Source organism: Myotis lucifugus, unplaced genomic scaffold, assembly GCF_000147115.1.
Source record: "Myotis lucifugus unplaced genomic scaffold, Myoluc2.0 scaffold_198, whole genome shotgun sequence".
Classification (NCBI taxonomy): Eukaryota; Metazoa; Chordata; class Mammalia; order Chiroptera; family Vespertilionidae; genus Myotis; species Myotis lucifugus.
In genome coordinates, this window is record NW_005871246.1 from 1,702,240 (window position 1) to 1,727,530 (window position 25,291).

Here is a 25,291-nt window from a genome sequence, read left to right on the forward strand (position 1 = left end):
CAGGAACCCATTCTATCCCTGATCTGTGAGGTTTGGGGCTAGTTAGGCCACCTCACTGAGCCTGTTTCCCCGTGGGAGGCATGAGCCCATCTCACTGCTCCACCTGAGGTGGGAAGGCACTCCCTTGACAGCCAGAATCTTCCCTGGAAAGAGGCAGTTGCGGGATGGGGGGAAGACACTGAAGAGAAGTTCATTTTTTGAGAAAAAAAAAAATGCACTTAAAAGAAAATAGAGCCCTACCCACTTCTGAGTCTGTGGCAAGTTACTGGTTAAACATCTTTCTCGGACCAGTGATTAGCCCTGGTTTTGAAGAGAGACTGTCTGCCCTTTGTCGAGTCTGCAGAGATGTGACGGGACTTTCAATTGTGTTGCAGGCGGACCATCAGTGGCAGTGGCAGTGGCAGCAGCTACAGCGGCTCTAGTTCCAGATCCAGGTTATTTTCAGCATCTCTCTGGCCCCAGTCCCCATCAGCTTCTTTGCCCCTGCTCCTGCCTCCCAGTCAGGATCCAGGACCTTAGGAGAGGTCACCTCAGGTGTGAGCCTTTCTCCCCATCAGGCAGCCTGTGGCTAACAGCTGATAGCTGTCAGTCAGTGCTGTTCAAGAGCAGCGTGGTTGGCTGGCTATCTCCACCTGGACGCAGAGAAGAGAATGGACTGATGCTCACAGAGTAGGGAGCCTGGTCCAGTGGCTCCAAGCATGTGGAGGGGCTGGGACGCCCTCTGTTCCCATAAGCCCCTGGCGGGCTTGAAGCCAGGGTGCTTCCAGGTCAGGACTGAAAGAGACTCACACGGAGGCTTCGTGCTCATTTTGTGTGGAGGGTTGGGTCCTGCCCTGGCCTGTTGTGCCTGAGGCAGCTGGGGACAGCCTTTTTTTTTTTTAATCTGAGAAAATAAGTGGAAAAGAATTCTGTTATTTGGGTGTTTAAAAAGAAAACAGTATTAATCAGTCCTTAGATCCCTTAAGTCAAACTTTCTCTTATTTCTAGGCAGCAGGTGGTTTATATACATTTGCCCAAATCTTTCTAAATAGGTTTAAAGACCTAACCTTTAAAAAAAAATCTTGGGCTCTCTTTCTTTCCCCCTCCCTTGTCCAGCATCTGACAACTTTAGGGAACAGTGATTGGTGTTTTCTCAGAGCTAAAGAGAGAGTACTCAGCAGACACTGATGTAGCAGCTTTGTGCATTTCAAGTCCTTGTGCAACATGGGCTGTGAAAGAACCAAGGACCTGTGAGATTGGCTGTCGTTGCATACTTTCCTGAGACATGCCATGGTTAAAGCCATCTCGCATCTAGTGTCTGGTGTCTGCAGGTTGAAGCTCTCCCTGTGTTGTGCATCATTAACCAGGACTCTCAGTTCTATCATCACTAACTCTTGAGTCACGCTTACTCATATGTCCTTGTCCAGCAAATGGCGTGAGCATCTCCACACTATGTGGCACCTTTAAACTACCCAGAGTCCCCTCTGAAATTTCAGGTTTGGTGGGTACACGTTCCTTAAAACTGGGAATTGGGGAAAGTAGACATAGGAACCCCCCCCACCCACCCACCCAATCAACCCGTCCTCAGTCAGAGACATGGGCTTTTATGTGTCTAGGTCCTTGAGCGTGAGCAGCGTCTCCTCAGTGTCCAGCGCCACGTCAAGCAGCAGCTCGGTGCACAGTGTGGACTCGGAAGACATGTACGCAGACCTGGCCAGCCCTGTGTCCTCAGCCAGCTCACGGTCCCCCACCCCAGCCCAGACCAAGAAGGAGAAAGGTATGGGGGCTCCTTGTGCCCTGGCTGTAGTGGCTCCAGAGGAGAGGCAGGCTCTTCATGGAAGGAGGGTGCATGTAGCCTCAGTCAGCACTGCGTGCAGCTGGTCAGACAAGAACGTGGTGACCTCCCAGTTTCGTCCCTGTGCACATGTTGCCTGCTTGATAATGCACCCCTCCACCAAGTGGCACTTGGGAAACCACTATGTAGTATCAGTGACCATGACCAAGCATTTTTTGTCAGCAGGAAAATCTAAGAAAGAAGATGGCGTTAAAGAGGATAAGCGGAAAAGGGATTCATCCACACAGCCACCCAAATCCTCAAAATCTTCCACAGGCAGTAAATCCTCCCAGCAGCCCACAACTCCCCAGCAGGCACCCTCTGGGCAGCCCCAGCAGGGTACATTTGTGGCACACAAGGAGATCAAGTTGACACTGCTGAACAAGGTGAGGCCCTAGGCACATCTGGTGAGAGTTCCAGGGAGCCACGTACCTTCAGCTCATCCTGGGACTGAGACCAAGTGGGGACCAAATGGCCATTTGAACTTGGTGGCCAGATATCACCCCTGCTCATCTGCCTGCCTTGATGGTCAGTCCTGTGGGAAACAGGTGTGTGGCATAGGGTAGATGGGTTCTATAGCATGTCCTGGGGCATCAGATCATCCCCTGGTGGGTGCTCTCCCTGTCCTAAGAACCCACACCCTTGGCCCTCCTCCCTGTGCCTGGGCTGGCCAGTTCCCACAAGTCAGCACTGGGACAGAGCAAAGCAAACTTGGCTTCTGTGAGTTGATGTTCCCAAGGCCCAATGGGGCCGGAAGAGCAAGAGGCTGAGTCTGCTAGAGTCCTTCTCTGGCTCGTGGCCCCCACAGGGAGCACAGCATCTTTGCTGGCACCTTCGCTACAGAAAAAGGCCCCAAAACCATGGGCTTTGCTTCACTCAGGACCGCAAAGAGGGAGCCCAGAAGAGGGGAGCAGAGAACAGGTCCTGGTGTGAGGACGTCACACTATGTTCCTTTCACCGTGTTCCTCCTGGTGGCCAGTAGCTCAGACCCTATGTCCTCACTGTTCTCCCTCCATTTTTTCAGGCCGCTGATAAAGGGAGCAGGAAGCGATATGAGCCCTCAGACAAGGACAGGCTAAGCCCTCCTCCAGCCAAGCGGGCCAACTTATCCCCAGACCGAGGTGAGCTCAATCCCTGCAGGGGCCTGACGGGCAGAGGGACCAGGACCTCATCCATTATTTTAAAACTAAAGGCCCAGTGCACGAAATTCGTGCATGGGAGGGATCCCTCAGCCCGGCCTGCACCCTCTCCAATCCAGGACCCCTCGGGGATGTCGGACTGCCGGTTTCAGCCCAGTCCCCACAGGCCAGGCCGAGGGACCCCACTGGTGCATGAATCCATGCACAGGGCCTCTACTATGCATATAAGATCTTTGGTTAATCTCTTCCCGCCCTTCCCCTTCCCTCTGAGATCCATCAGTCTGTTCCATGTTTCCATGCCTGTGCGTTGAGCATCTTCCCCCTGGTGGTCAGTGCACGTCATAGCTAACGGTCAAACAGTCACTTAGGCTTTTATATATATATATATAGATATAGATATAGATAGATAGATATTGAGGACCCCAAGGAACTTCTCTGATCTTGTGAATTATCAACACAGTATTAGAAGTTAAAACTAAGAAAAAGTTTTATTTTTTTCAATATGTTTTTATTAATTTCAGAGAGGCAGGGAGAGCAAGAGAGAGAGAGAAACATCAATGATGAGAATCATTGATTGGCTGACTCCTGCACGCCCCCTACTGGGCATCTAGCCCATCACCCGGGCATATGCCCTGACAGGGAATCAAACCGTGACCTCCTGGTCCATAGGTCGATGCTCAACCACTGAGCTACACAGGCCGGGCTTTAATATTTATTTATAAGCTACTCTATTTGAATAAAAATAACTTTTTTTTCATGAAAAATAAGGAGTGGCATTGTTTTTTGTTTTTTGTTTTTCTAACATCTGGTTGGCAAATAACGGCTGGGTACTCATCTCCAGTGATAGCACAAAACACGAGGGCTCCGGAAATTCCACCCTGGGCTGTGGGAAAGGGGGGCACAGTAAGTGGGTAGGGCCTCGGTGTTAGTGAAAAGAGTCTGACTGCTCAGTGGTCTGTTCAGATGCTAGCTCAGGAAACCTGGAACCCAAATTGGAGCTCCGCTTTCGGGGTTTTCCTAGGCTCTCAATCTGACATGATCAGGGCTCCCCCTTCCTCCTTTCTCACCGGCTCTGCCCTTCTGCCTCTTCCTTTAAAAATGAGGAAGCTGTGCTGATCTGTCACATCTCTTTGGAACGGGGTCACTAGCATCAGTAAGGCTGCACCAGACCATGTGTAACTGGCACCCTGGTCTTACATTGTTTCAGGTTCTCGGGACCGGAAGTCAGGTGGGAGATTGGGCTCTCCCAAGCCAGAAAGGCAGAGAGGCCAGAACTCCAAGGCTCCCGTGGCCCTGCCAGACAGGTGAGTGCTCGCCTGTGCCATGGCCACACTACGTGGGCTCCTTTGCCCGCAGACCCAGAGGTACCTGGGCAATGTCTTAGATCTGGAGGCAAGAAGGCGGCCCAACACATGTCTCACTCTACACCACCACCCCCCCAATTGGGCCCTGGAATGAGGAGCAGCCTAAGGCACTCAGCTCACAGCCTGAGGTGGGGGGTCAGTTTTGGGGGCAGATGGTCACAGCTCTTTTGTACCTTCCATTTCAGGCATAGGAAGTAGGAGTAATTTTCTTTTCCTGGGAAGTCGGCTCTGAGTCCCTGTGCCCCTACACCATGCAGTTCAGGATCAAGGGTTGGGTGGGGGAGGATATGGGGAGGGCGGGCACAGGACTCAGAGAGCTGTACAACCCTCCACACACATCTGGGCCTCAAGGCCTCGGGGGTCCTCCTAAGTCAGCAGTGTGGGGTTTCACCTCACCACAGAATGAGGGCGCATACAAGGTCCAGAAGCAGGAGGGGGCAGGTCAGCAGGATGCTTAGCTTGACCCTGGACACTTCTAGACCATTCACTGGGTAGAGGGTGCCTTCTGCCTGGCGGGTACAGCTTACAGGGTCCAGGCCCCCAGACTGGGCCTCGTGTCCCCCGCCTGGCAGGAAGCTCAGCAGAGAGGAACAGGCACTTGGACCCCTCTAACAACCTCCCCACCCTCGCAGGAAGCGTCAACTGTCACCCCAGTCCAAGAGCTCCAGCAAGGTCACAAGTGTGCCTGGTAAAGCCTCAGACGCCGGCACCGCCGCCTCCACGGGCACCAAATCAGGGAAGGCCAGCACGCTGTCGAGGCGGGAGGAGCTCCTAAAACAGCTCAAAGCCGTGGAGGACGCCATTGCTCGCAAGCGGGCCAAGATTCCCGGGAAAGTGTAATGGGCCCCGCGGGCTCAGCTCCCCTGCCAGAGGCAAAGACTATGTGTTTTTATAAATAGGGTAAGCGCAGCCATTTTGGATTTTGCAGTTAATGTCTTATTTTGGCTGTGATTCTTTTTAAAAATTAAAAAATAAAAAAAAGTTTCTCAGCTGGAAAAGAAGCCACACACACATAATGAAGATGACGCTGAACCTCAGCCTTCTCCCAACCACACTGACCAGTCCTGCCCAGAGCAGAGACAGACAGGCAGACAGCACCGAGCGAGGACATGGCACAGTTTTATGTAAATTTTAAGTCCCAGATGCCCGGATCAGCCGGCCCATACATTTTTTCTTCCCCATCTTCTCTTCCTCCCTCGGTTAGTCAGGCAAGTTCGCGCCCTGCTGTGTGCCGTGTCCTCACCACACGGCTCTCCTACTGTGGACAGGAACACCTAGTGCTACTGAGCAACCTCTTCCCCACCCCTGCCCATCCCCAGGATCAAAAAAAAATATATATATATATATTCTTGACTAAAGTCTGACTGGGAAATAGTTCCTGTCTTTTATTTTAAGCATCAAATTGTTTTAGTTGATTTGAAAATGAAAATATACAGAAAAGACCAAAAAAAAAAAAAGGCCATGGGTATTGTTGGGCGTCTGTCTAATGTGGAGGGTCTTTTTTTGAGGGGTCTCCTAAAATAAAAATATTTTGATAAGCAGCTATCTTGCCCTGGTGGTGCTGTTTGCATGTGCCTGGGCTCCACACCCTCTACCCTCCCCATGGCACGGGGCCTGGCCACCTCACGACATCTGCTGGGCCCACCTGCTCTTTAGGGGTCCCTGGCTGATGGAGGCTGAAGACATGGAGTTTACCAGAGGCCCCTGTGCCGTTCCCTGGGAGCCTCCAACCCAGAACAGTAATTGCTCACTCGCCTGTTAGCCCAAGCGCTCTGGCCCCGGCCCCCAGGGAGTGCTGTTCCTCAGCTTCTTCACAGTGGAACTGGCTCTGGTGGGGCTTTGTGAACACCTTTCCCAGTAGAGGCCCTGGGGCTGCAGAAGTCAGGAAGGATGCTCCTCAGGCCAGGCTGTATCATCCATCCCCAAAGCCAGTTCCCCACTCAGAGCCTTAGATGGGCCAGCCAGTCCCCACACACCACTCCGTCCGTCCACTGCAGAGCAGAAATGCCAGCAGTTCTGAGAGCAGCAGCACTTGCAGTGCCCACCGCAGTGGGGCCACGACCAGGGCGGGGATGGGGGACCTGAGTGCTCGCTCAGGGTCCTTCCTAGTGGGATTAAACTCAAAGGGGTACCATGGGCCTGCGGGTGCCCTGCCACCCTCAGGTTATCATATAGCAAGTACCATAAGGACTTGTGGACAAAATGCCCCCCAGAGCCCACTCTGCTGCCCCCAGTTCCAGTTCTGCTTCCCTTCCCCATTCTCTGCCAGCTCCCCAGCTCCATGGCAGTCCCTTGCCAGCCTATAAGGACCCTGCCGGCCAGTGTCAGGAGGCAGCAGCCTGGGGTTCTCATCTGTTGCCTGAGCTGCGACCAGCTTACAGGGTGCATTCCACGGCCCCCTGCCCCACAGTTATACGGCAATTACACTAGACAGGAAAGCTTGGGAAACCTGTGGCATTGTTTTGTGGCCTTCCCATCAAGACGGGAATTGTCATGGGCTGTGTGATAGACTGACCACAGGCAGGGCTGCCTGGGGCTCAGTGGTTGGGAAGGCCACACCCTTTTGTTAATGGAGCACCTAAGTGTTGTGGGCTGGCCATGCAGCCAGGCCTCCTGAGTGTACTGTTTTCATTTCATGTCTAGGCCCCTCGCATAGCACAGGACACCAGATACCTCTTACGTCACAGCCGCCTCAGTCAAGTTTTAAAGGCTTATCTGGTTTGCCTTTAGGACAAAGCCAGGTGCAAAGGGAACTCCCATTTTCTGAATGAGTAGCGTCCATGGACACGAGTCAGAACCCAGGACAGCCTGTCCCTGTGAGTTCTGTGCCCCAAGCCACTAGGCCCTGCAATCCAGCTGGGCAGCAACTGTCCCTCTGAGCCAGGAGCCCACAGGTGAGCCCACTACATAGTCTGTCCTCAGCCCTCCTTGCTCACCCCACCAGCCCCTTCTGGTCCCAAGAGGCTGACCTGATCCTGGAGCCATAGCACTAGGTCCCTTTCACCCAAGCTAGTTTTAAACTAGGAGCTCACCTGGGCTAGGCTGGGCAGGTGGCTGTCTTGGGAGGAGCGAGGACCACACCCAGAGCCAACTCTTCCTCTCCCAAGGTCTAGTGGAAAGAACATTCCGGATCAGGCAGCTGAGAAAAGGGAGGCCTCTGTTTGATGGGATCCTCAGGCATCTTTGCCCTCAAGGGAATGTGAGGACCGATCCTGACAGGTGGTTAACATGCAAATAGTGGGAATAATTACAGGTTTCAAGTTCCATCTCTATCCACCAGTCTGCTCTTCAAGTGTCCAGAACATTGTGGATCCCCTTCCCTCCAGTCCTCACTCCACAGCCAGAGGGACTGCACATGCTAACCCCTCCCACCTGCCTGCCGTTTCTCCCACCCTAGGGCCTTTGCACATGCTGTTTTGGTTCCTGGAACTCTGACCTGACTCATCCTGCTTCCTCTCAGCTCAGGCAAGCTGGCCCCATCCCCTCAGTCCCTCCATGTCTGCTGCCACAGCACTGTTGTCAAGTGTAACCCGGGAAGCACTAGGCTGGAAGCTCCTAACACTGGGCCTTCCCGAGGAAGGGGTCAGGTCTTGATTTCCATCTCCCCTGCTGTTCCCCTCAAACCCTGGGCCTCCACCTGCCCCCTCCCCATTCTCTGCCAACTCCCCAGCTCCATGACAATTCCCCTGCCAACTTAAATCCCCCAGGAGCAGTGGTCATCCTCGCTCAGCAGGAGAGGCTCAGGAGCTCTGGCTGAAGGCCAGGCCCTGGGTGAACAAGCAGGGACTCCCCTCCCCACCCTGGACAGCATCCCCTTGGACAAGGATGAGGTAAAGAGGTCATTCCTGGCAGCGCGAAGTGCTGTGGGAACAAGAAAACTGGGCTGTGTGATAGACTGACCACAGGCAGGGCTGCTGGGGCTCAGTGGTTGGGAAGGCCACACCCTCTAGGGAAGGGGGGCCCGAAATTGTCACCCCCACTTCACAGATTAGGGTACTGAGCCCTGCTGGTGGGCCTCCCTCCAGGATAGGTGACAACTTCGAGCCTGGAGCCCAAAGAGCCTGGAGCAAACCCCTCTTGCAGGCCCACCTGACTGCTTCTGTCCAGTCAGGGCTGGAAGGGCCCCGAGCCACTGACGGCCACACAGGTACTTGGCGTGTCTGTCTCTGTCTCCTGTTTTTGCCTTCCCGCCTTGGCCTCTGCCTTTTTCTCTCTCCCCTGCCTTTCCTCCACCAGTCTGTTCCTGGATTTGCCTGTGACTCTTTGCACCTGTCTCCATCCATTCCTCCTCCTCCTTCTAAATCTCCTCACACATTCTTCCTGCATCTCCATCCTCTTGGTTGTGTGTCTCTGGACTTTAGGGGGCGTGGCCATTGGGTGTGGTACAGTGGACATGGTTTGAGGGGGGTCTTCCTGCCACCACCTTCAGGACGCCCTCCTGCCTTCCTCTGGCGGCGCCTTTCCAGTCTTGCCCAACCTGGGACTTCTGCACTTGCCTCAGCAGCCCAGGAATGAGGCACCGCCCCGGTCCACCCTGTGCCCTTCTGGCCTCGGCAGGCGTTGCTGGACCCCTCTCAGTCCCTGGGCCAACTTCCTCCAGGAAACTGGCCTTCACGCCTCTGGGGAACTGTGCTGGGAGTTCCCAGGGCCCAACGTGAGGAAGAATGAGTATGAATTCAGGGATGAGTTTCCTCCACCCAGTGCAGCTCCCGCCACCCACCCAGTCAGCTGTTCAGAACAGAAACAGGAACACAGAAAATGCAGACACCTACCAGATTGGCCTGGGCAGGGGACACCCCCTGCTCCCCCTGCTGGACTCAAGCATCCATGCATTCCTTCGGGGTGGGGACACCCAGGAGCCTGGTACAAGCAACAGTTTTATAGCCTTTTCATTTCCTAATTGAGCACCTGCATGAATGCAGCTGGACTTGTCAGCCCAAAGGAAGAGCGCTGCTGCCCACTGGCCTCCCTCTCTCGGCTCCCTCCGGCTCTGACTCAGCTCCGGGCCTGCCTCCTCGCCAGCATGAGCCTCGTAATGCCTGCATGTGGGGACATTGTCACCCTGTTTTTCCCATGGGGGAGTCCAGGCTTATCTCCCTTTTGTTAATGGAGCACCTAAGTACCTGGGCAGGGTGTGTTGGGGCCATTGTCCCTGTCCTCAAGGGGCTCACACTACCTTTTGGGGGCAGCAAGAAGGGGCTGGGATTTTTCTGAGACCTCCAAGTGCCCCAGCAGGGAGACAGGTCCGTCCAGCCTAAGGAGGGTCTTTCTCTTGACCGGACCTAACCCACCCGGTAGAGGGAGTACTGGGCTCAGTTGTGTCCCCCTGAAAAATATGTTGAAGTCCTAGCCCCGGTACCTGTGAGGAATGTGTCCTCATCTGAGAAGTGGGTCTTTGCAGACATAATTGAGGTATGGGTCTTGAAAGGAGAACATGCTGGATTAGGCTGTGTCCTGAGAAGACACAGACACGGGGGGAGGGCCATGTGAACAGGAAGGCAGAGTCTACAAACCAAGGACTCCAAGGATCGCCAGCAGCCACATGCAGCTGGAAGAGGCAGGAAGAATCCTCACTGAGAACCCAGAAGGAACCAACCTGCTGACACTTTGTTTTTGGATTTCTGGCCTCCGGAACTGTGAGAGAATAATTTTCTGTTGCTTTAAGCCTCCTAGTTTGTGGTACTTTATTATGGCAGCCCTAGCAAACTAATGCAGAGGGTGAGCTTCCCATTGCAGGAAGCATGCAAGCAGAGGGTGGATGGGTAGGGGCACTGTAGGAGAGGCCATCCTGGGGACTCAATGCATCTCTCCATCCATCCACCCACCATTCAGAATAATCCTCACCTGCTCCCCAGAGGGCAGCTTAGCCCTGCTTACAGGTGCAGGTACTGAGGCCCAGAGAGAGCAAGTCCTTGCCCAGAGTCACACACTGCTGAGTGGAGAAGCTGGGAGAGCCCGGGTGACCAGGGGCCTTCTCCGGGCCCTCCCCTCAGGGGTCTTCATGCCACATCAGTTATGCAGTTTCAAATGTAAAGGGAATGGCAATGTCACGGTATGTACATTCTGGCACCTGCCAGCAGGCGAAGAAAGACACCCCACACCACCCCCGACTCTCCTCAGCTGGACATTTTAGACTCTGATTTGAGACCAGGAGAGACAGGCCCTCAGCCTGGAGAGTGCCCATGGACCCCAGGCAGCCCTCTCCAGGATAATGTTCAAACCCCATTCAAAACCTTGCAAGATCTGGCTCCAAACTCCTTTTCAGGATCACAAAGGCAGCCCAGCACCCCTCTTCCCTCCAGCAGCACTGAGTGGGTGGGATGCAGGTGGGCTCCTGGAGCCCCTTACATAAAGCCTCCTGACATAGGTGCACTGCACTTCAGTTTCCAAGGCACGCCTGGCCTGTGTGCCTGCTGGTTGGAGTGTCCTCCCGTACACCAAGGGGTGGTGGGTCAGTTCCCCTTCAGGCCACGTGCAGGAGGCAGCCAATCCATGCTTCTCTCTCCCTTCCTCTATAAATAAATAAATAAATAAATAAATAAATAAATAATAAATAATTATTTCCAAGGCATTTTCATCCCCTCCATCTCAATCATCTTAGCTTGAACTTTTGTTTAAGAAAAAAGAAGGAGGGAGGGAGGGAGGGAAGGAAGGAAGGAAGGAAGGAAGGAAGGAAGGAAGGAAGGAAGGAAGGAAGGAAGGAAGGAAGGAAGGGAGGGAGGGAGGGAGGAAGAGAAAAAAGAAAGAAAAGAAAAGAGAAAGAAAGAAAGGAAGAAAGAAAGAAAGAAAGAAAGAAGAAAGAAAGAAAGAAAAGAAAAGAGAAAGGAAGAAAGAAAGAAAGAGAGAAAGAAAGAAAGAAAGAAAGGAAGAAAGAAAGAAAGAAAGAAAGAAAGAAAGAAGAAAGAAAGGAAAACAGATGCCCAAATACAAGGTGGGCTAAAGTAGCTTTACAGTTGTTCATATGAAAAATAATGCAGTAATTAATAAAGAATAAAGAATAAACTCTATGTTTCGACTACAACTGTAAACCTACCTTTGCCCCACCCTGTAGAAACCTGAAGATGCTCACTGGCCCAGCCCCCCAAGTCTCTCCTGGAACTTCTCCCACCTGTGCAGGTAGAGACAGACGCTAGTGTTCGCCTGACCTTCGTCATCTTAGATGAGAAATGGAACCAACCTCATGTCCCTGCCGGCAGGAGAACGCCGTCCTGGGGGGGGGCACTGCTGCAGGTGGGATGAGCAGGCTCCGCCAGGCACCCAGGTCAGCGGGTCCAGATATAGACCTACCAGTGGAATCAGAAGCGAGCTGCAGGAGGCTCAGCAAGAACCCTTCACACAAAGTTCAAGAATGTTACGTAGGCAGGACCTGTTTTCAACTCCATCCACAGGTGCTTAGCCTGGGGTAGAGTCCCTCTGAGTGGAGGAGGGAGAGTAATTGGACGTGAGAGGGGGTCTGGAGTGAGGGGTGGGCTTCTCCTTCCCTGGGCTGAGAGGAGGGGACAGTCAGTAGAGACCCAAAGGGAGGGAAGAAGGAAGCTGGGGCTGGGCACTTCCCAAGGAGGAAGCAATGATGCCGGATTTTCCCCAGGTGTGGCCAGAGGTATAAAGGGCGCTGCCAGCTGGCCACGGCCAGGTCTAGCACCTGGTGCATTCCAGGACCACAGCCAGGTGTGCTTGCGACTGCACCGGGCACACACCAGCTGCTCAGAGTCCAGCCACCGCCACCACGGAGATGGTGAGCCGTCTCTCCCTACGCCCCCACCTGGATGGTGCCATCTGGCCCAGAAGGACTGGCAGTTCCCTGAGCTCCGGGCTAGTGATGTTGGGATGGGGTCCAGGAAGCCCCTCCAAATCTTGGGGCAGGAGGGAGCCAGGGCCCAGAGCTCTGGTCCACTGGGGAGCTTGGGCTAAGGGTCTAGCCTCTCTAGGCCTCAGTTTCCCCAACTGTAGAGAGTGGGCTATACCTTACCTTTCCACAGAGAACAGGGCAAGCGAGGGTGGCAGCGAGGTGCCTTCCTCACTGGGCACCCCCTGACAGCCCACCACCTGTTTCACCAGCTCCTCCCTGGCCTTCTGCTTCTGCTCTGGCTATCTGCCGGCCTGGCCCACCACGGTTCCGCACTCTGGGGAGGCCCCCACAGCCACACCCATGGGGCCCCACGCTGCTACTCAGCCGAGGAGCTGCCCCTGGGCCAGGCTCCCGCACACCTGCTGGCTCGAGCTGCCAAGTGGGAGCAGACTTTGCCAGTAGCCCTGGTGTCCAGCCTGGAGGCAGTGGGCCGTAGGAGGTGGCAGGAGAGGCCCCCAGCTGGGACCCAGTGTCCGGTGCTGCAGCCTGAGGAGGTGCTAGAAGCCGACATCCACCAGCGCTCCATCTCGCCCTGGCGATACCGGTGAGGGCTGGGCTCCCTGGGCACTGGATCCCCACGGTGGGCGTTGGGCTGCTCCCTCCCCTTTCCGGGCACTGGCTTCCAGAAGGCTCTGCGAGTCTGTTTCACCAGTTCAATGGGATGAGCGTCCTGACCTCTGTCCAGCCAGGGCCCTGCCCTGGAGGGTGAGGCTCCATCCGATGAGCTCCTCCTTGCCACTGTTGTCTCAGATCTTAGCTCAGACCTTGGGTACCAGCGTCCCCTAGGAAAATCGGGGGCCCTCACTTGAGCCCCTGCAAGGGTTGGGCTGGGCTCAGAGGGCGGAACGGAGGGAGGCCTCTGAGGGCACTGGAGACACGGGCAATCATCACTTACAGGGCTCCCGGCAGCCTGACGCTTCAGCTCTCACTCAGGCCGGGAGCACCCTGAGAGTGTGGGGCAGCCATGGGGTACAGCAGGCAGGGAGGAACAGGCCTGCTGAGGCTCTCGGCAGGGCCTCACCAGTCTTTCCCGGCAGCGTGGACACGGACGAGAACCGCTACCCACAGAAGCTGGCCGTCGCTGAGTGTCTGTGCAGGGGCTGCATCAGCGCCAGGACCGGCCGCGAGACGGCAGCGCTCAACTCCGTGCCGCTGCACCAGAGCCTGCTGGTGCTGCGCCGCCGGCCCTGCTCCCTGGACGCCTCCGGGGTGCCCACGCCCGGGGCCTTTGCCTTCCACGCGGAGTCCATCAGAGTGCCCATCGGCTGCACCTGCGTCCTGCCCAGGGTGGTACGGTGACCACTGGCCCCAGCTGTCCCGCTGTGCTGTGGGCGGGGATCACTTTCCAGACTGGACAGTGGGGATCTCTCTGCAGAGAGGGCCCCTCCTATTTATGTGTATTTATTGGCTATTTATACGCCCTGGGTGGCCCTGCTTCTGCTGCCCAGGGACCCTGGGCGGGTACCAGGGCTCCACGCCTCTAGTTTGAGGGAAGAACAGTGAAGATTGGGCACGGGAAGGGCCAAGTGACCCTGCGCTAGTCAGCCCCCTCTCCGCGTTGTTACCTTTCCACGCAGACAGTGGGCTAGAGGAATGTTATTTTTCTATAACTTCTTAAAACAACAGAAAATGTGTTCTGATGGCCCCACCTTGGTGGTTCCTCTGGGATCCCCCAAGCTCCTTTCCCCACCACCCCTGTATTTCTAAAACTATTTGTTGTAAATGTGTGTCATTAAAATGATAAACACCCCCTGGAGCACAGCATCCATGGCACTTCTGCCAGGCCCTGGCCCCCAGATGGCCCTGTGGCCCGATTCTGGTGTGTCCAGAAAAGTCTATGTAGGAACCCCACGTACGACCAGGTGGGGAATGAGTTTGTAGAGTGGAGCACAGGTGTGCCCTGCTGGCCCCTAGTTTCCACCTGGCGATACCCGCTAGCGATGGCTCTGGGGCCCGGGGATGGCCCTCACTCCCACAGCCCAGCCCATGTGATGTAGGCCGGCCCTCCTCTACTGACAGGCCCAAGGCGTGGCCAAACCTACGCAATGACAGTGAGCACCCTCTCCACCCCTGGGACATGCATCTCTGAGGGTAACTCCCAGGGGGGTGGCTTTGCAGCCAGGGTGACTGCCATCACCTTCAGGTATCTGAGTCATGCTCCCCAACCCCAGCAGAGCCCCAGGCAGCTCCAAAGGCCGCCCCATGTCCCAGGCATCGCCTTGGGCTTCTCTTCACCACTGGTGACCTGCCAGACCAGGGGCAGCCAAGCAGGCCAACACCCCCAGGCCAGGTGCCCCACTGGCTACCTGACAACCCAGCCTGTGCTCTCACTGCGCAAGTCCCATATCTGCCCGTTCAGGCTCGTTACTGCTGGAGGCGTTCAGTTCAGGTTCCAGGAGTGTGGCCTCAGCAGCTGTGGAAGGGGCCCTGGGGCAACCTGTGAGGCTCAGGCCCAGGCAGCTCCAAGGCTGACTTGGGGCCGTGGGGTTTCCACCCACTGATTAATGCTCATTGTGTGCAAGTGCCTGGGAAGAGCCTGGAAGGACTGAGATCAGCACGTGTTTACTGAGCTCTGTGTGTGGGCACTGGGAGCAGAGCAGTGAACAAAGTGGACAGATCTCTGCCTGCCCACACACAGGGGTGACTGACAACCACAGGACAAGCAGTTAAGTGCTCCCTCGGTGGACAGTGATGCAGGGAAGGGGCAGGGGCTGCAATTCCAAACAGAGAGTCAGGGAGGCCGTGGAAGCCACCTGGGCAAAGGCCGGATGGCCAGCCAGGGATCTGTGTTCCAGGCAGAGGGAATGGCCTGTGCAAGGCCCTGAGAAGGCAGCCTGTGTCTGAGGGTCAAGGGTGGTCAGTGTGGCTGAAGCCGAGGAGCAGGCAGTAACTGTGGGGCCAGGGAGCAGAGTATCTGTCCTGGACTGTGGGAGTCTGTGGTTCTGAGTGGGTGCCAGCAGGTCAACTGCAGTGCTGGAAACTGCCTGCAGGGACAGGGCAGAGTGGGAGGTGACAAGTAGACTTATAAAGACAGAGCCCAAAGGGGGTGTGGGGGTATATACAGGGGTGTCAAGGGGGCCTGTGGTTTTATTGTCCTGGAGGCTGCAGTGGCCATTTCCTGGGGCAGGGCTGGTACAGTGGAGTGTTGGTCCTGGAATGTTAGAAGACCCCCAGTTCTGAAAGTAGGATTTGCTGAGAGCAGGTGGGGCAAACAGGAGGCAAAGGGTTTAAGGGCTTTTCCAGACTTTGGGGGAGTGAGTGCCCGGGGAGAGCCCATCGAGGAGGAAGGGGCTTCCAGGCTGGGGTGTGAGCTAAAGGCAGGCAAATCTTGGGGCTCCCGGCTGGGGAGCAGCAGGCAGTGTCCAGGAGGACCACAGCTGGCCCTCCTGGGGGGAGAGAGAGAGCGAAAGAGACAGAGAGAGAGAGAGAGAGAGAGAGAGAGAGAGATATGTCTGGTGTGTGTGTTTGCAGCCTCAGGACTGGAGAGGCCATCCTGGGTGGCACCCAAGGTGAAGGCTGCTGGGCTCCCTGGGGCCTCCCATTGCTCCCCTGCTTTCCCACTTCACTCAGCTGCTCAGGTGGGACTGGGGGTTCTTGAAGGTGAGTCTGGGCAGATCCAGGAGAGCTGGTGGGGGGCACACACAGATCCAGGAGAGCTGGTGGGGGGCACACACTCCCTCCTCCCAGGCCTGGGAACTTCATTGCCAGAGTAGAAACTCAATACTTGGAATTTCAGAAACTGTATTTCATGGAATAAAAGATGCTTGTGATTTCAAGTACCATTGAGAAAAGATAGGCTTCTGGGAATGACACCAAGAGAGGGCCTGTGGTTCCGCAGGGCAGGCAAGGGGGTACCTTTGGGGTCTGGGTGGGTCCCCCCACCGAAAAGCAACACGAGACAGCAGCCACTCGGAGTAGTTCACACAACCTCATCGGTCACTGGGATAGGGTTTTCCTGGGGGCCACTGGAGACTCCTGCTGCTGCCGCCTCGTCTTCCTCCTCACTGGGCTTCTTGCGGGCCTCGGCTGGGGGCCGGGGTGGGGGGTTGCTGGGTGGCTGCTTGATGGTACCCCCCACCTGCGGCCGCTCCTTAGGCTTGGACTCGATGGGAGTCCACTGCTCACCACGGGTGGCCGCCTGAGGACACAGAGTGGCTGGGCCTTAGGGGGTCCATCCCCAACATAGCCCCCACCCCTATCAGGGGACAGGGGGGCCCTGCAAAGAAGAGGGAGCTAGGAATCCCTGGGTTTCGGAAAGACTTCCTGGAGGTCACTTCCAGGTACACATTCCCAGACACCCCCAGGAGCAGGACAGGGAGGTCAGGCCAGCGTGTCCATCAAGCTGAGTCAAGAAGCCAGGCAGCGCACAGGGTGGAAGAGGCCTAGGAGGGTAGCCAGGGAGGGCAGGGGCCCACTCAGCCTGGAGCCGCCCCGAGGGCACCCATGCCTGTTGGGTGGGGGTGGGGGAGCATCACTGACATCCCCATCGCATGAGCAAGGACACAGGCTCCTGGCCTTGGCTCAGCCCACGGGTGGCTGCAGGGACTGAGGTGTCAACCATCAGCGGGGCTGACCACAGACACCACTCACCAGCAGATAGATGCCACTCGCTATGGCCAAGCAGGCTGTCCCCAGGATGGTGGCAAGCAGGAAGCCGGCTGGTACCGACAGCCTGGGGGGAGGGGGAGAGGATGGGAGACTCAGAAGAGCAGCCACAGGGGGTCTGCAGGGGGTCCAGGTCTTGGGCAGAGGCCATAAGATCTCAGGACAAAACCGACTGCAAGTGTGCTGTCCCCATGACCCTGGACTCAGGGACCACCTGGCCCTGCCAAGGCTGGGCTTTTAAGTTTGGGTCCCTGGGGCTGTCCTCCGCTTGACTTGTACCCTAACAATCTTGGGGCCCTTGCGCTTGGTCCAGCTGTCGTGCTGGGAGGACGCCCCGGCAGCTGCAGGGACACAGTGTTCTGGCCTCTGCAGTCACCACCAGGCACGTGCGTGAGGGAGAACTACCAGCTGAGCTCCGTCTACCCCAGAACCCTGACTGTTCCTGTTTAAGTTGCTAAGGTTTGGGGTGAACTGTTAGCAAGAGGTGACAAGTACAGGTTTGGGGAACCTCTGGCAGAGCCTGGGACCTGGGTTTGTTTGGAAAAACAGCTAGGCTGAGCGGGACCCCACTTGCCCAAGCGCCCCTGTCCAGGCAGCCAGGCCAGGAGCAGGCGGGGACTCACACAAGGTGCAGGAAGGCCCGGACGTAGTAATTCCTGGAGAGGGGCCCGAACAGCTTCACCACTTTCGTCATGTACTTCTGTCCGCTAGACCAAGTGAGGGAGGGAAGACAGACGGTTTACTCAGCAACCCCACCTCCCACCCTGCCCCAGAGCGCCCCAGCTTCTTTCCTCAGGGACCGTGGGCCACAGCAGCTGTGCGGGCAGGCACCAGCCTTGGTTTGCCCGGGAGGATAAATGGGTTGGTGCTGGAGCTTCGTAGTGTCCTGGGATGAAGCCCAGAGCAGGTGGGGGACTCACCATCTCTCCATGGTGGAGCCCTTTTTCCTCTTCCCCCGGGGATACTCCAGCAGGCAGACGAACACTCCTGCTACACTGAAGCTGCGGTTAAGGAACAGCCCAGCTCAGCTAGAGGCGCCACAGTGAACCCCTCTGCTGATGAGAAACGGGTGCAGCAGCCGCGGGCGAACAGCCAGATGGGATTCGATGGGTCTGGCCACTTCACTGCCTCTCCTGCACTTCCCTCCCCGATGCCTGTCTTGGGTTTCAGAGGACCTGGAACAGCCAGCCTACAGGGTGGCTGATAAAAGAGGGTACAGAGAGGACCCCTGGGGGTGCTGACACCTCTCACTCCCTGCCAGCGCCAGACAAGTCAATGCCCTGCTGAGCCCTGGCTTCCAAAACTATAGCTGAGCCTATCCTGCTGAGTCTGAAGAGCCAGGGCTGTGAGCAGCAGTCCGCAAACTGTGAAGTGCTGTGCCCCCAGAGGCAGTGGCATCTCTGTTCGCAGCCCACTAGTGCCACCCCTGGCAGTGCCACCTGCCCCATGGGGTCTACAGTAGGAGGATACATGGAGTAGGCGCCAAAGTACCACTGGGTGAACTGGCCAGCAGTGGCCACGATGCCGCCCGTGATGAGGACTGTGGGCAGAGAAACAGGTTAGTAGAAGCCCTAACCCATGGGAGAGACATGCCCCCACCCCATCCTTGCATGGCTGGGGCCCACGGGCGGCTGTAGCCACCTCCCCTTGTGCTCCCCCTCCCACAGCTGGGCCATCAGCTCATCAGAGCTGCCCTTGAGTCCCTCAACCAGGAAGTGGACTCAGGTGGCTACAGACGCCCACAGATAACGGAGGATGCCTTCCCCTAGGAAGAGGCACGTGAGCTGGGGAAGGGGTGAGGCTGGTGGAGCTGGGCCTGTGTCCCTGGAGCGGTTGGGGGACAGCCAGCTCACAGCCCTGGGCAGGAAGAGGGGCCTGGACACTCACTCTTGAGCGCTGTGACCCCATCGTTGAGTTTTTGCATTTAAAGACTACACCGTTGACAGCTGATGTGGGGTCTGCTCCATGGATGCCTCTCCTCGTTGCATGGTGTTCCTGTTCTGTCTCTATTCTCTTTCACCTTACTTTCACTTTTGTCTGATACTGATAATCATTCATGCTTCTTTGGTTAGGACTTGTCAGCTATCCCCTCCCCTTGTTTTCAGCTCTGTATGATCCTGGTGGACCTTCTCTCCCCAGTAATTTTTTTTATTGTGGTAAATTATACATAAAAATTTCAAGGAACAATTCAGTGGCATCAAGTACCTTCACACTGTTATGTATCCATCCCCAGAATTTCTAGCAATATATATTGAAATATAATTTTTACATACAGTATAATATAAAGGCATAAGATTCCCATCAGCCCAGAAAGCTCTCTTGTGCCGGTCAACACTGGAACCCTAGATCTGGCTTCTTTAGCTCAACAGGTTGTCAAGATCATTCATGTGGTTTGGGTGAATCACTAGCTCATTCTTTTTGTGTAGTTTTTTATTGTATGAATCAACCTCAATTTATCCGTTCTTCTGTCTATGGGAAATTTCGGTTGCTTCCAGTTTTGGGCTATTACAAATAAGCTAATATAGCTGAATTTTTAATATTTTAACCAATCTGATAGTGAATTTAACAGATTTCATTGACTGTGATTGAAGATAATTTGAACTTGTTTTATCTTATTTTGTGTTTTCTCTTTAACAAGTGTCCTTGTTATTCCGCTGACTTGATTGAACTTTAATTTTAAATTCTTCTTCCTAAACCACATGTGGGCTTTAGACTGTTTAACTTCAATCTCACTCCCAAATTACCCATTATTATTAATTATTTACAGACAATACTTAGTCACTAATGTCTTCATTCTTGCATCCCAGTCCTTCCTTCTGGATTCAGTTTCCCTCTTGCTGAAGTACATCCTTTAGTAGTCCTTTCTGTGATAGTCTGTTAGCAGTAACTCTCTAGATACCTCAAAATGCCCTCATTCTGGAATAATAGTTTATCTGGATACTGAATTCATGTTGTCTCAATACTAAAGATATTATTCCATTGTCTTCTGGCATCTATTATTGATGATAAGTCTGAAATCAGTCAGATACTAATCCATTTTATTCTCTGGTAAATTTTAAGTTCTTTAATGGTCTGTATTTTCATTACAATGTGACAAGAAGGGGTTTAGCCCTAACCGGTTTGGCTCAGTGGATAGAGCGTCGGCCTTCCGACTGAAAGGTCCCAGGTTCGATTCCGGTCAAGGGCATGTACCATGGTTGCGGGCTCATCCCCAGTGGGGGGTGTGCAGGAGGCAGCTGATCGATGTTTCTCTCTCATTGATGTTTCTGACTCTCTGTCCCTCTCCCTTCCTCTCTGTAAAAAATCAATAAAATTTATGAAAAAAAAAAAGAAGGGGTTTAAACAAATCCCTTTATTCTGTAAGGAACTTTGTTTTCTTGTTAAATTCTGGAATTTCTCATCCATTATCCCTTTTACATTGCCTCCTTCCATTCTATTCTCTCCTCTGAAACTGCCATTATATAGATGTTGCGTCTTCTTGTACTATTGTACATGACTCAACTTCTCTCAGCCGCATTCTGTGGTTTCCTCAGATCCACCTTCCATTTTCTCTTCATCCACTGACCGTTAATGACTTTTTATTTTGTTTATTTCTGGACATCCTGTATTAGTCATTTTTGTTTTGTCCTGTATAATTTTCTATTCTTTTAACTCTTTGAACAGTTTCAAACACACCCTCAAGTTTAAACATGTACCCATATTCTCAAGTTTCTTCCTAATGGCACCAGTTCTGAGGACATTCTCCAGTCTATGGTGTCTGCTTCCTCAAATGGTGGGTGTCTGCGAGCTGCGCCCAGCAGGGCTTGTCTTCCTGTCAATCTGTGTGCCCTGGTTGAGGAAATGCCCTTACAGAACAGTTTCACATTTGCCTCTATGGGGTCTATAGGCTTCTCCAGTCCTGGGTGGACTTTATACGAATTTCTTGGTCAGTGGTCCTTCTATTAAAGGGTAGGGTTCAGCCCTCACCCCATGCACAGCACAGGCCTGAGTTTCTGGGGGTTTTGTCTTGTGCCTTTCTTCATCAAATGGCAACAAATGACAAGCTTCCTTGAATGGGATAGTTTTCTAGTCTGTTCTTATACAGGCAACCTTTCCTAGCTCTGGCCGGAAGCATGCAGCTCCATTTCAGCCCTTTTTCTACACAGAGGCCCCCAAATCCCACTGGGTAAAAGCCTGAGCCTCTGTAGGTCCCGATTCCCCAGGCCTCTTCCTTCCACCCCAGCACAGCACCTTGAAACCTCACTGTTTTTGTTGCCTGATTTCCTATTCTTGGAGTTGAGCTCAACTATGGAATAACTTTTGGTTTGCTCATCGTACTTCTATGAGTTGTAAGAGAGAAGGGTGTTCTCCCCATGTGTTCAGTCAGCCTGTGGTCTACTTATCTTTGGGGATATAATTTTCTCTTTTCTAGCCTGTTTTGTTGCCTGCCATTAGCAAAAGGGGAGCAAGATACCACTGGTTGGCCAGGAAGGCATGAGCAGATAGCACTACTGTGTACTGGGACTCTTATAGGTGCAGGGAACTAGACAGATAAGGCCTGAGCTCTCAGGGGGCTTATGGTCTCAGGAGGGAACAGAAATAAACATCCACCACTGCACTAGGACAGGGACTGTGACAAAGATGTCCAGGTGCTCTGGGAAGACTTCTCTGAGTAGGTGATATCTGAACTGAGAAATGAATGGAGGAGTCAGCGTGGATGTTTCAGACAGAAGGAAATGCTTCTGCAAAGACCCTGGGGTATGTCCGGGAGATCCGGGAACAGAAAGAAGGCCTGTGCAGCTGGAGTGACCGTGAAGGAGGCGGGTAGGGGCAGAGCAGTCAGACTATGGCTTTTCTTCTTCACAATCCACTGCAGTATTTTCAGCAGGAGGTGACATGTTCTGATTAGATGGGATTTTCTGCAATAAAAAGGCCTGTTGGATGCACTTGCTATTAGGGCCTCGCTAGGCCTGAGCAGTCCCAGGTGCCTGCAGTTTATTCTGAGTCAGGAAAAAAAGTCAGCAAGAGGAGGAACTCAGAGCAGGAAGGGCCCTGGGAGACCTTCCAACAAACTGCCTTATTTGATGGTGGAAATGGAGTCACAGCTTGTAAATTCTCTAGGACTTGACTTTACTGTCTATAAAGTGGACATAAGAACAGCTCTGGCCTCACAACACTGAACATTAGCTAAGGCAAGGAAGGAACAACTGCACACAGTGGGCATGCCATGAGTGGGGACACTAGGAGGGTCGCTATCTGCACGCACGGGACTAGAACCCAGGCCTCTCAGAGAGCTCCCAGTAGGAGCCCTGTCACCTTCTACTTCCTGCGGGTAGAGAAGGGGTTGTGGAGCTGTAGGACAAAGGGAGGCTGGTCTGCAGCAGTCTAAGGCCTCACAGCCTGTGGCAGGCAGGGGGACAGCCTGGGGACAGCTCTAGGAGAAGCGAGAATGATCTGTGCCTGGCTGTGGCTCAGTGGTTGAGCATCCACCTATGATCCAGGGGGTCACGGTTCGATTCCTGGTCAGGACGCATGCCTGAGTTTCAGGCTCAATCCCCAGTGTAGGGCATGCAGGAGGCAGCCGATCAATGATTCTCTCTCATCATTAATGTTTCTAGCTCTCCCTCTCCCTTCCTCTCTGAAATCAATAAAAAAATATTTTTAAATGATTTAAATAATAATAATAATAATAAAAAAGAATGATTTGACCCACTGAGCTCTCAGTACTCTAGGTTCCAAAAGGGGGATGAGCTGCCTGCACACAGAACAGACCACTGAGCCTCACCCTCACCAAAGCTGCTCACACAAACATGTGATCTTACAGTTGGGGGCCAGAGGGACTTCGTTTATGTCTACTCCCTTCCCTGCCAGAGCTTTGCCAGGCTCCTCCAGTCCCCAGCTGGCAGGGGGCTCTCAGGGTGGTTCTCAGGGCAATGGTGGCGGCTGGGACCCCGCTCATCACCACGTCCCCCACAATCTTCCCACCCACCCACTCCCACGAGGTGCAGGTCCTTCCTGGGAGTGGCAGGCCCAGGAGGCGGGCAGTGCCTCTGGGCAGCTTCCTCTTGCTGCCGACCCTGCCTGGGCCCAGCTCACCCACACCTCCTGAAAGGTTCCCCTTCCCAGTACAACACGGTGCAGACCGCACTGCTTTCTTCACCAGAGCTCCTGAGCACAGGCTCAGGGGGGGGGGGGGGGCCTGTCATCCTTCCCCAAAGCAGTCTGGAAATTGAGCTGGGAGGGTTCCCTCCGGGAAGTTTTTAGATGTCCTGGAAAACTCAGAGCTGGAAGGGGGGGGAGGGGTCACGCCCCTGGTGACCCCTGGGCGGAAGCCCCACTCCAGGGCAGGACGGGTGGCGGGAGCAGGTGGTCCCCGCCCAGTTTTCCCAATCCTGGAGGGCGGTGACCCTCCGGAAACCACCCGGGACGACAGCCTCTTCCCCCAGGGCTGCACTTCCTCTATCTGGAGAGGTCCGGGCGGGGTGGAGAGGTGACTAGGGGACCGCAGTGGGGGGGAGGGGACGGGGGCACGCGGGTCTGCAGTCGCAGAAGGGTTCCCGGACCTCCGCAGCCCCGAGGTCTCCCGCTGCCGGGGCCTCCGAACCCAGCCCGCCCTTGGCTCACCTCCCCCGCCAGGCAGCTGCGGGTCTCCACCTCCAGGCTTCAACTCCCACCTCCGGCCTGCAGCCCGGAGTCTCTGACCCTCAGGACCCTGGCTCCCCAGCCCCGGTCCAGCCCACCCGGTCCCTCGGCCCGCAGCCTCGGGTCTCGGCGCCCCAACTTCCCCAGCCTGCAGCCTCGGGTCGCTGATTCCCCAGGTCCTCATCGCCAGCCCACCCCATCCCTTCCTCGCAGCCTGAGGTCCCTGTGCCCCCCGTCCCGCCCCGGCCCGCGTGCCGAGCCCGGCGCACTCACTCAGGCCGGACGCCAGCGCCTGCTCGTTGGCCCACATGGCCCACTCGATCTGCCCCATTTCGGCGGCCGACGCGGCTGGCTCCGCTGGGACACTGAACCCCGCGCTAGCTGCCTCGCAGCCCGGAGTTCCGGCCCCACCCCGCCCCCTAGTTCCCGGGGCAGTCCCGCCCCGCCCCGCGGAACAACAGTGCGTCCCGAGTTCCGGCCCCGCCCCCAGGAGACAGGCTGGGTGAGCAGGGGAGCCACGGTGGTGGGCACTCAGGAAGCCTGCCCGACGCCTTCAAGCTTGCAGGTCTGAGGGGCCCTCGCCTCACCTCCTCCAGCGCCCTTGGGCCCACCGCAGGCCGCACCCACCTGGATGCCTGCTTGGTGCTGGGAGTCTGCTCTGCCAGCTCCACCGCAGTCAACTTGGAGCGCCCTAAGCACTGCCTGGGGGAATGGGCACTGGAACCCGCTTCATTAGGCAGTGTCACCCCAAAATGCTGAACCTCCTGCAAGTGCCAGCAGGGGCTCCTTTGGAAGGTGTGAGCAGGCCAAGTTCCTAGGGGGTATAAAGGTCCAGAGCCATGCCCACTCCAGGGAGAAGAGCCTCAGACAAGGAGGAGCCTGAGCCTGGGGCGGGGCTCCATGGAAGTCAATGTTTGCTACTTAGGACAGTGGCAGGTCCAACCCTCACTTCCGCTGACCCTGGGCTAGCCAGGTGTGGTGGGCAACCCTCTGCTCATAGGACTAACTTAGGGGAGGAGAACAAGGTGTGCAAAGCTGGGAAAATCTAGAATGTAGGAGTGCTAGGTCCTGTCCCTTTGTCATTTCCCTCCTCTGCCCTCTCCCTTAAGGGTCAGCAGCATCTGACCCTCCTGGGGTGGAGGCAGGAAACCAGGAGGCAGGTCAAAGGGCACAGGTGTCCACCCTCCTTTTCCCACAAGCTGATGGTGCTGAAGCTGGGAGCGTGGGGAAGAGTGCAATGACTTGCACACTAATGTAAGTATAGCCATTCATAGAAGTACCAGCCATGCCCTGACTGGTTTGGCTCAGTGGATGGAGCGTCGGCCTGCGGACTGAAGGGTCCCAGGTTCGATTCCGGGCAGGGGCATGTACCTTGGTTGCGGGCACATCCCCAGTGGGGGGTGTGTAGGAGGCAGCTGATCGATGTTTCTCTCTCATCGATGTTTCTAACTCTCTATCCCTCTCCCTTCTTCTCTGTAAAAAATCAATAAAATATATTAAAAAAAAAAAAAAAGAAGTACCAGCCATTCCTGGGTTCCAGAAACCATAAGCTTCTGGGCTGAGGGAACCTTCCCGAATCAGTGCTGTCTGCACGCCTGTTTCCCACTTTTGTAGACTGGAAGCTTCAAGCCAGACCTGAACCCTGTCCCCATACCTGTCAGAGCCCTAGTGACCGTGTCTGCCATCCAGTGTGGCCCGTGGCCATGGGAGTGGCTGTGTGCTGAATACCCCACCGCAGGCTGGGCAACTGAAGGGGAGCTTTGGGTCAGAAGGCAGCTTCTTCAGGAGCAAGTCAGCAAGTGGGCAAGTTCCAAGTTCTTTGGCAGGAGAAGCACATGGGCCGTGCCCTCACCAGCCCTCCCGATGAGTGCTGCCCACTGCCCACACAGGGACGCTGGTT

The 25,291-nt window shown here is 55.1% G+C and overlaps 3 protein-coding genes across 12 annotated transcripts in view; 2 read left to right on the plus strand and 1 right to left on the minus strand.

The window, feature by feature from the left end:
• Nucleotides 1-5,858, plus strand: part of ZC3H18 (zinc finger CCCH-type containing 18) — a 67,169-nt gene extending 61,311 nt beyond the window's left edge. For 5 of the 9 annotated variants that reach the window (XM_023761115.1, XM_023761109.1, XM_023761112.1 and 2 more), the window contains 6 exons: nt 375-434; nt 1,596-1,756; nt 1,997-2,199; nt 2,838-2,934; nt 4,160-4,256; nt 4,949-5,858. In XM_023761115.1, coding sequence (XP_023616883.1) covers nt 375-434; nt 1,596-1,756; nt 1,997-2,199; nt 2,838-2,934; nt 4,160-4,256; nt 4,949-5,156 — 826 coding nt within the window. In that variant the 3' untranslated portion in view covers nt 5,157-5,858. The remainder of the gene's footprint in view (nt 1-374; nt 435-1,595; nt 1,757-1,996; nt 2,200-2,837; nt 2,935-4,159; nt 4,257-4,948) is intronic. The other 4 variants (XM_023761110.1, XM_023761114.1, XM_014463125.2 and 1 more) reach the window with 1 other exon arrangement.
• Nucleotides 5,859-11,148: 5,290 nt separating this feature from the next.
• Nucleotides 11,149-13,921, plus strand: IL17C (interleukin 17C). The gene is made up of 3 exons (XM_006097341.3): nt 11,149-12,051; nt 12,375-12,709; nt 13,203-13,921. The coding sequence occupies exons 1-3, from the start codon at nt 12,049-12,051 to the stop codon at nt 13,462-13,464; spliced, it is 600 nt and encodes a 199-aa protein (XP_006097403.1). The 5' UTR covers nt 11,149-12,048; the 3' UTR covers nt 13,465-13,921.
• Nucleotides 13,922-15,887: 1,966 nt separating this feature from the next.
• Nucleotides 15,888-23,808, minus strand: LOC102426831 (cytochrome b-245 light chain). Of its 2 annotated transcripts, none has more exons than XM_006097343.3 (6): nt 23,665-23,808; nt 18,241-18,310; nt 17,691-17,765; nt 17,394-17,477; nt 16,756-16,837; nt 15,888-16,303 (listed from the first exon to the last, which is right to left on the minus strand). In XM_006097343.3, the coding sequence occupies exons 1-6, from the start codon at nt 23,720-23,722 to the stop codon at nt 16,085-16,087; spliced, it is 588 nt and encodes a 195-aa protein (XP_006097405.1). In that variant the 5' UTR covers nt 23,723-23,808; the 3' UTR covers nt 15,888-16,084. The 2 variants fall into 2 exon arrangements, with proteins under 2 accessions (XP_006097405.1, XP_014318614.1); XM_014463128.2 differs by lacking the exon at nt 23,665-23,808 and adding an exon at nt 18,658-19,959.
• Nucleotides 23,809-25,291: the final 1,483 nt, after the last annotated feature.

Coding starts and splice junctions, on each gene's coding strand:
- IL17C (XM_006097341.3), top strand. Junction 12,710..13,202: donor ATCTCGCCCTGGCGATACCG/GTGAGGGCTGGG, acceptor CTTTCCCGGCAG/CGTGGACACGGACGAGAACC.
- LOC102426831 (XM_006097343.3), bottom strand. CDS start 23,722: ATGGGGCAGATCGAGTGGGCCATGTGGGCCAACGAGCAGGCGCTGGCG. Junction 18,311..23,664: donor GGCGCTGGCGTCCGGCCTGA/GTGAGTGCGCCG, acceptor CTCTGCCCACAG/TCCTCATCACGGGCGGCATC. Junction 17,478..17,690: donor GGCTCCACCATGGAGAGATG/GTGAGTCCCCCA, acceptor CACTTGGTCTAG/CGGACAGAAGTACATGACGA.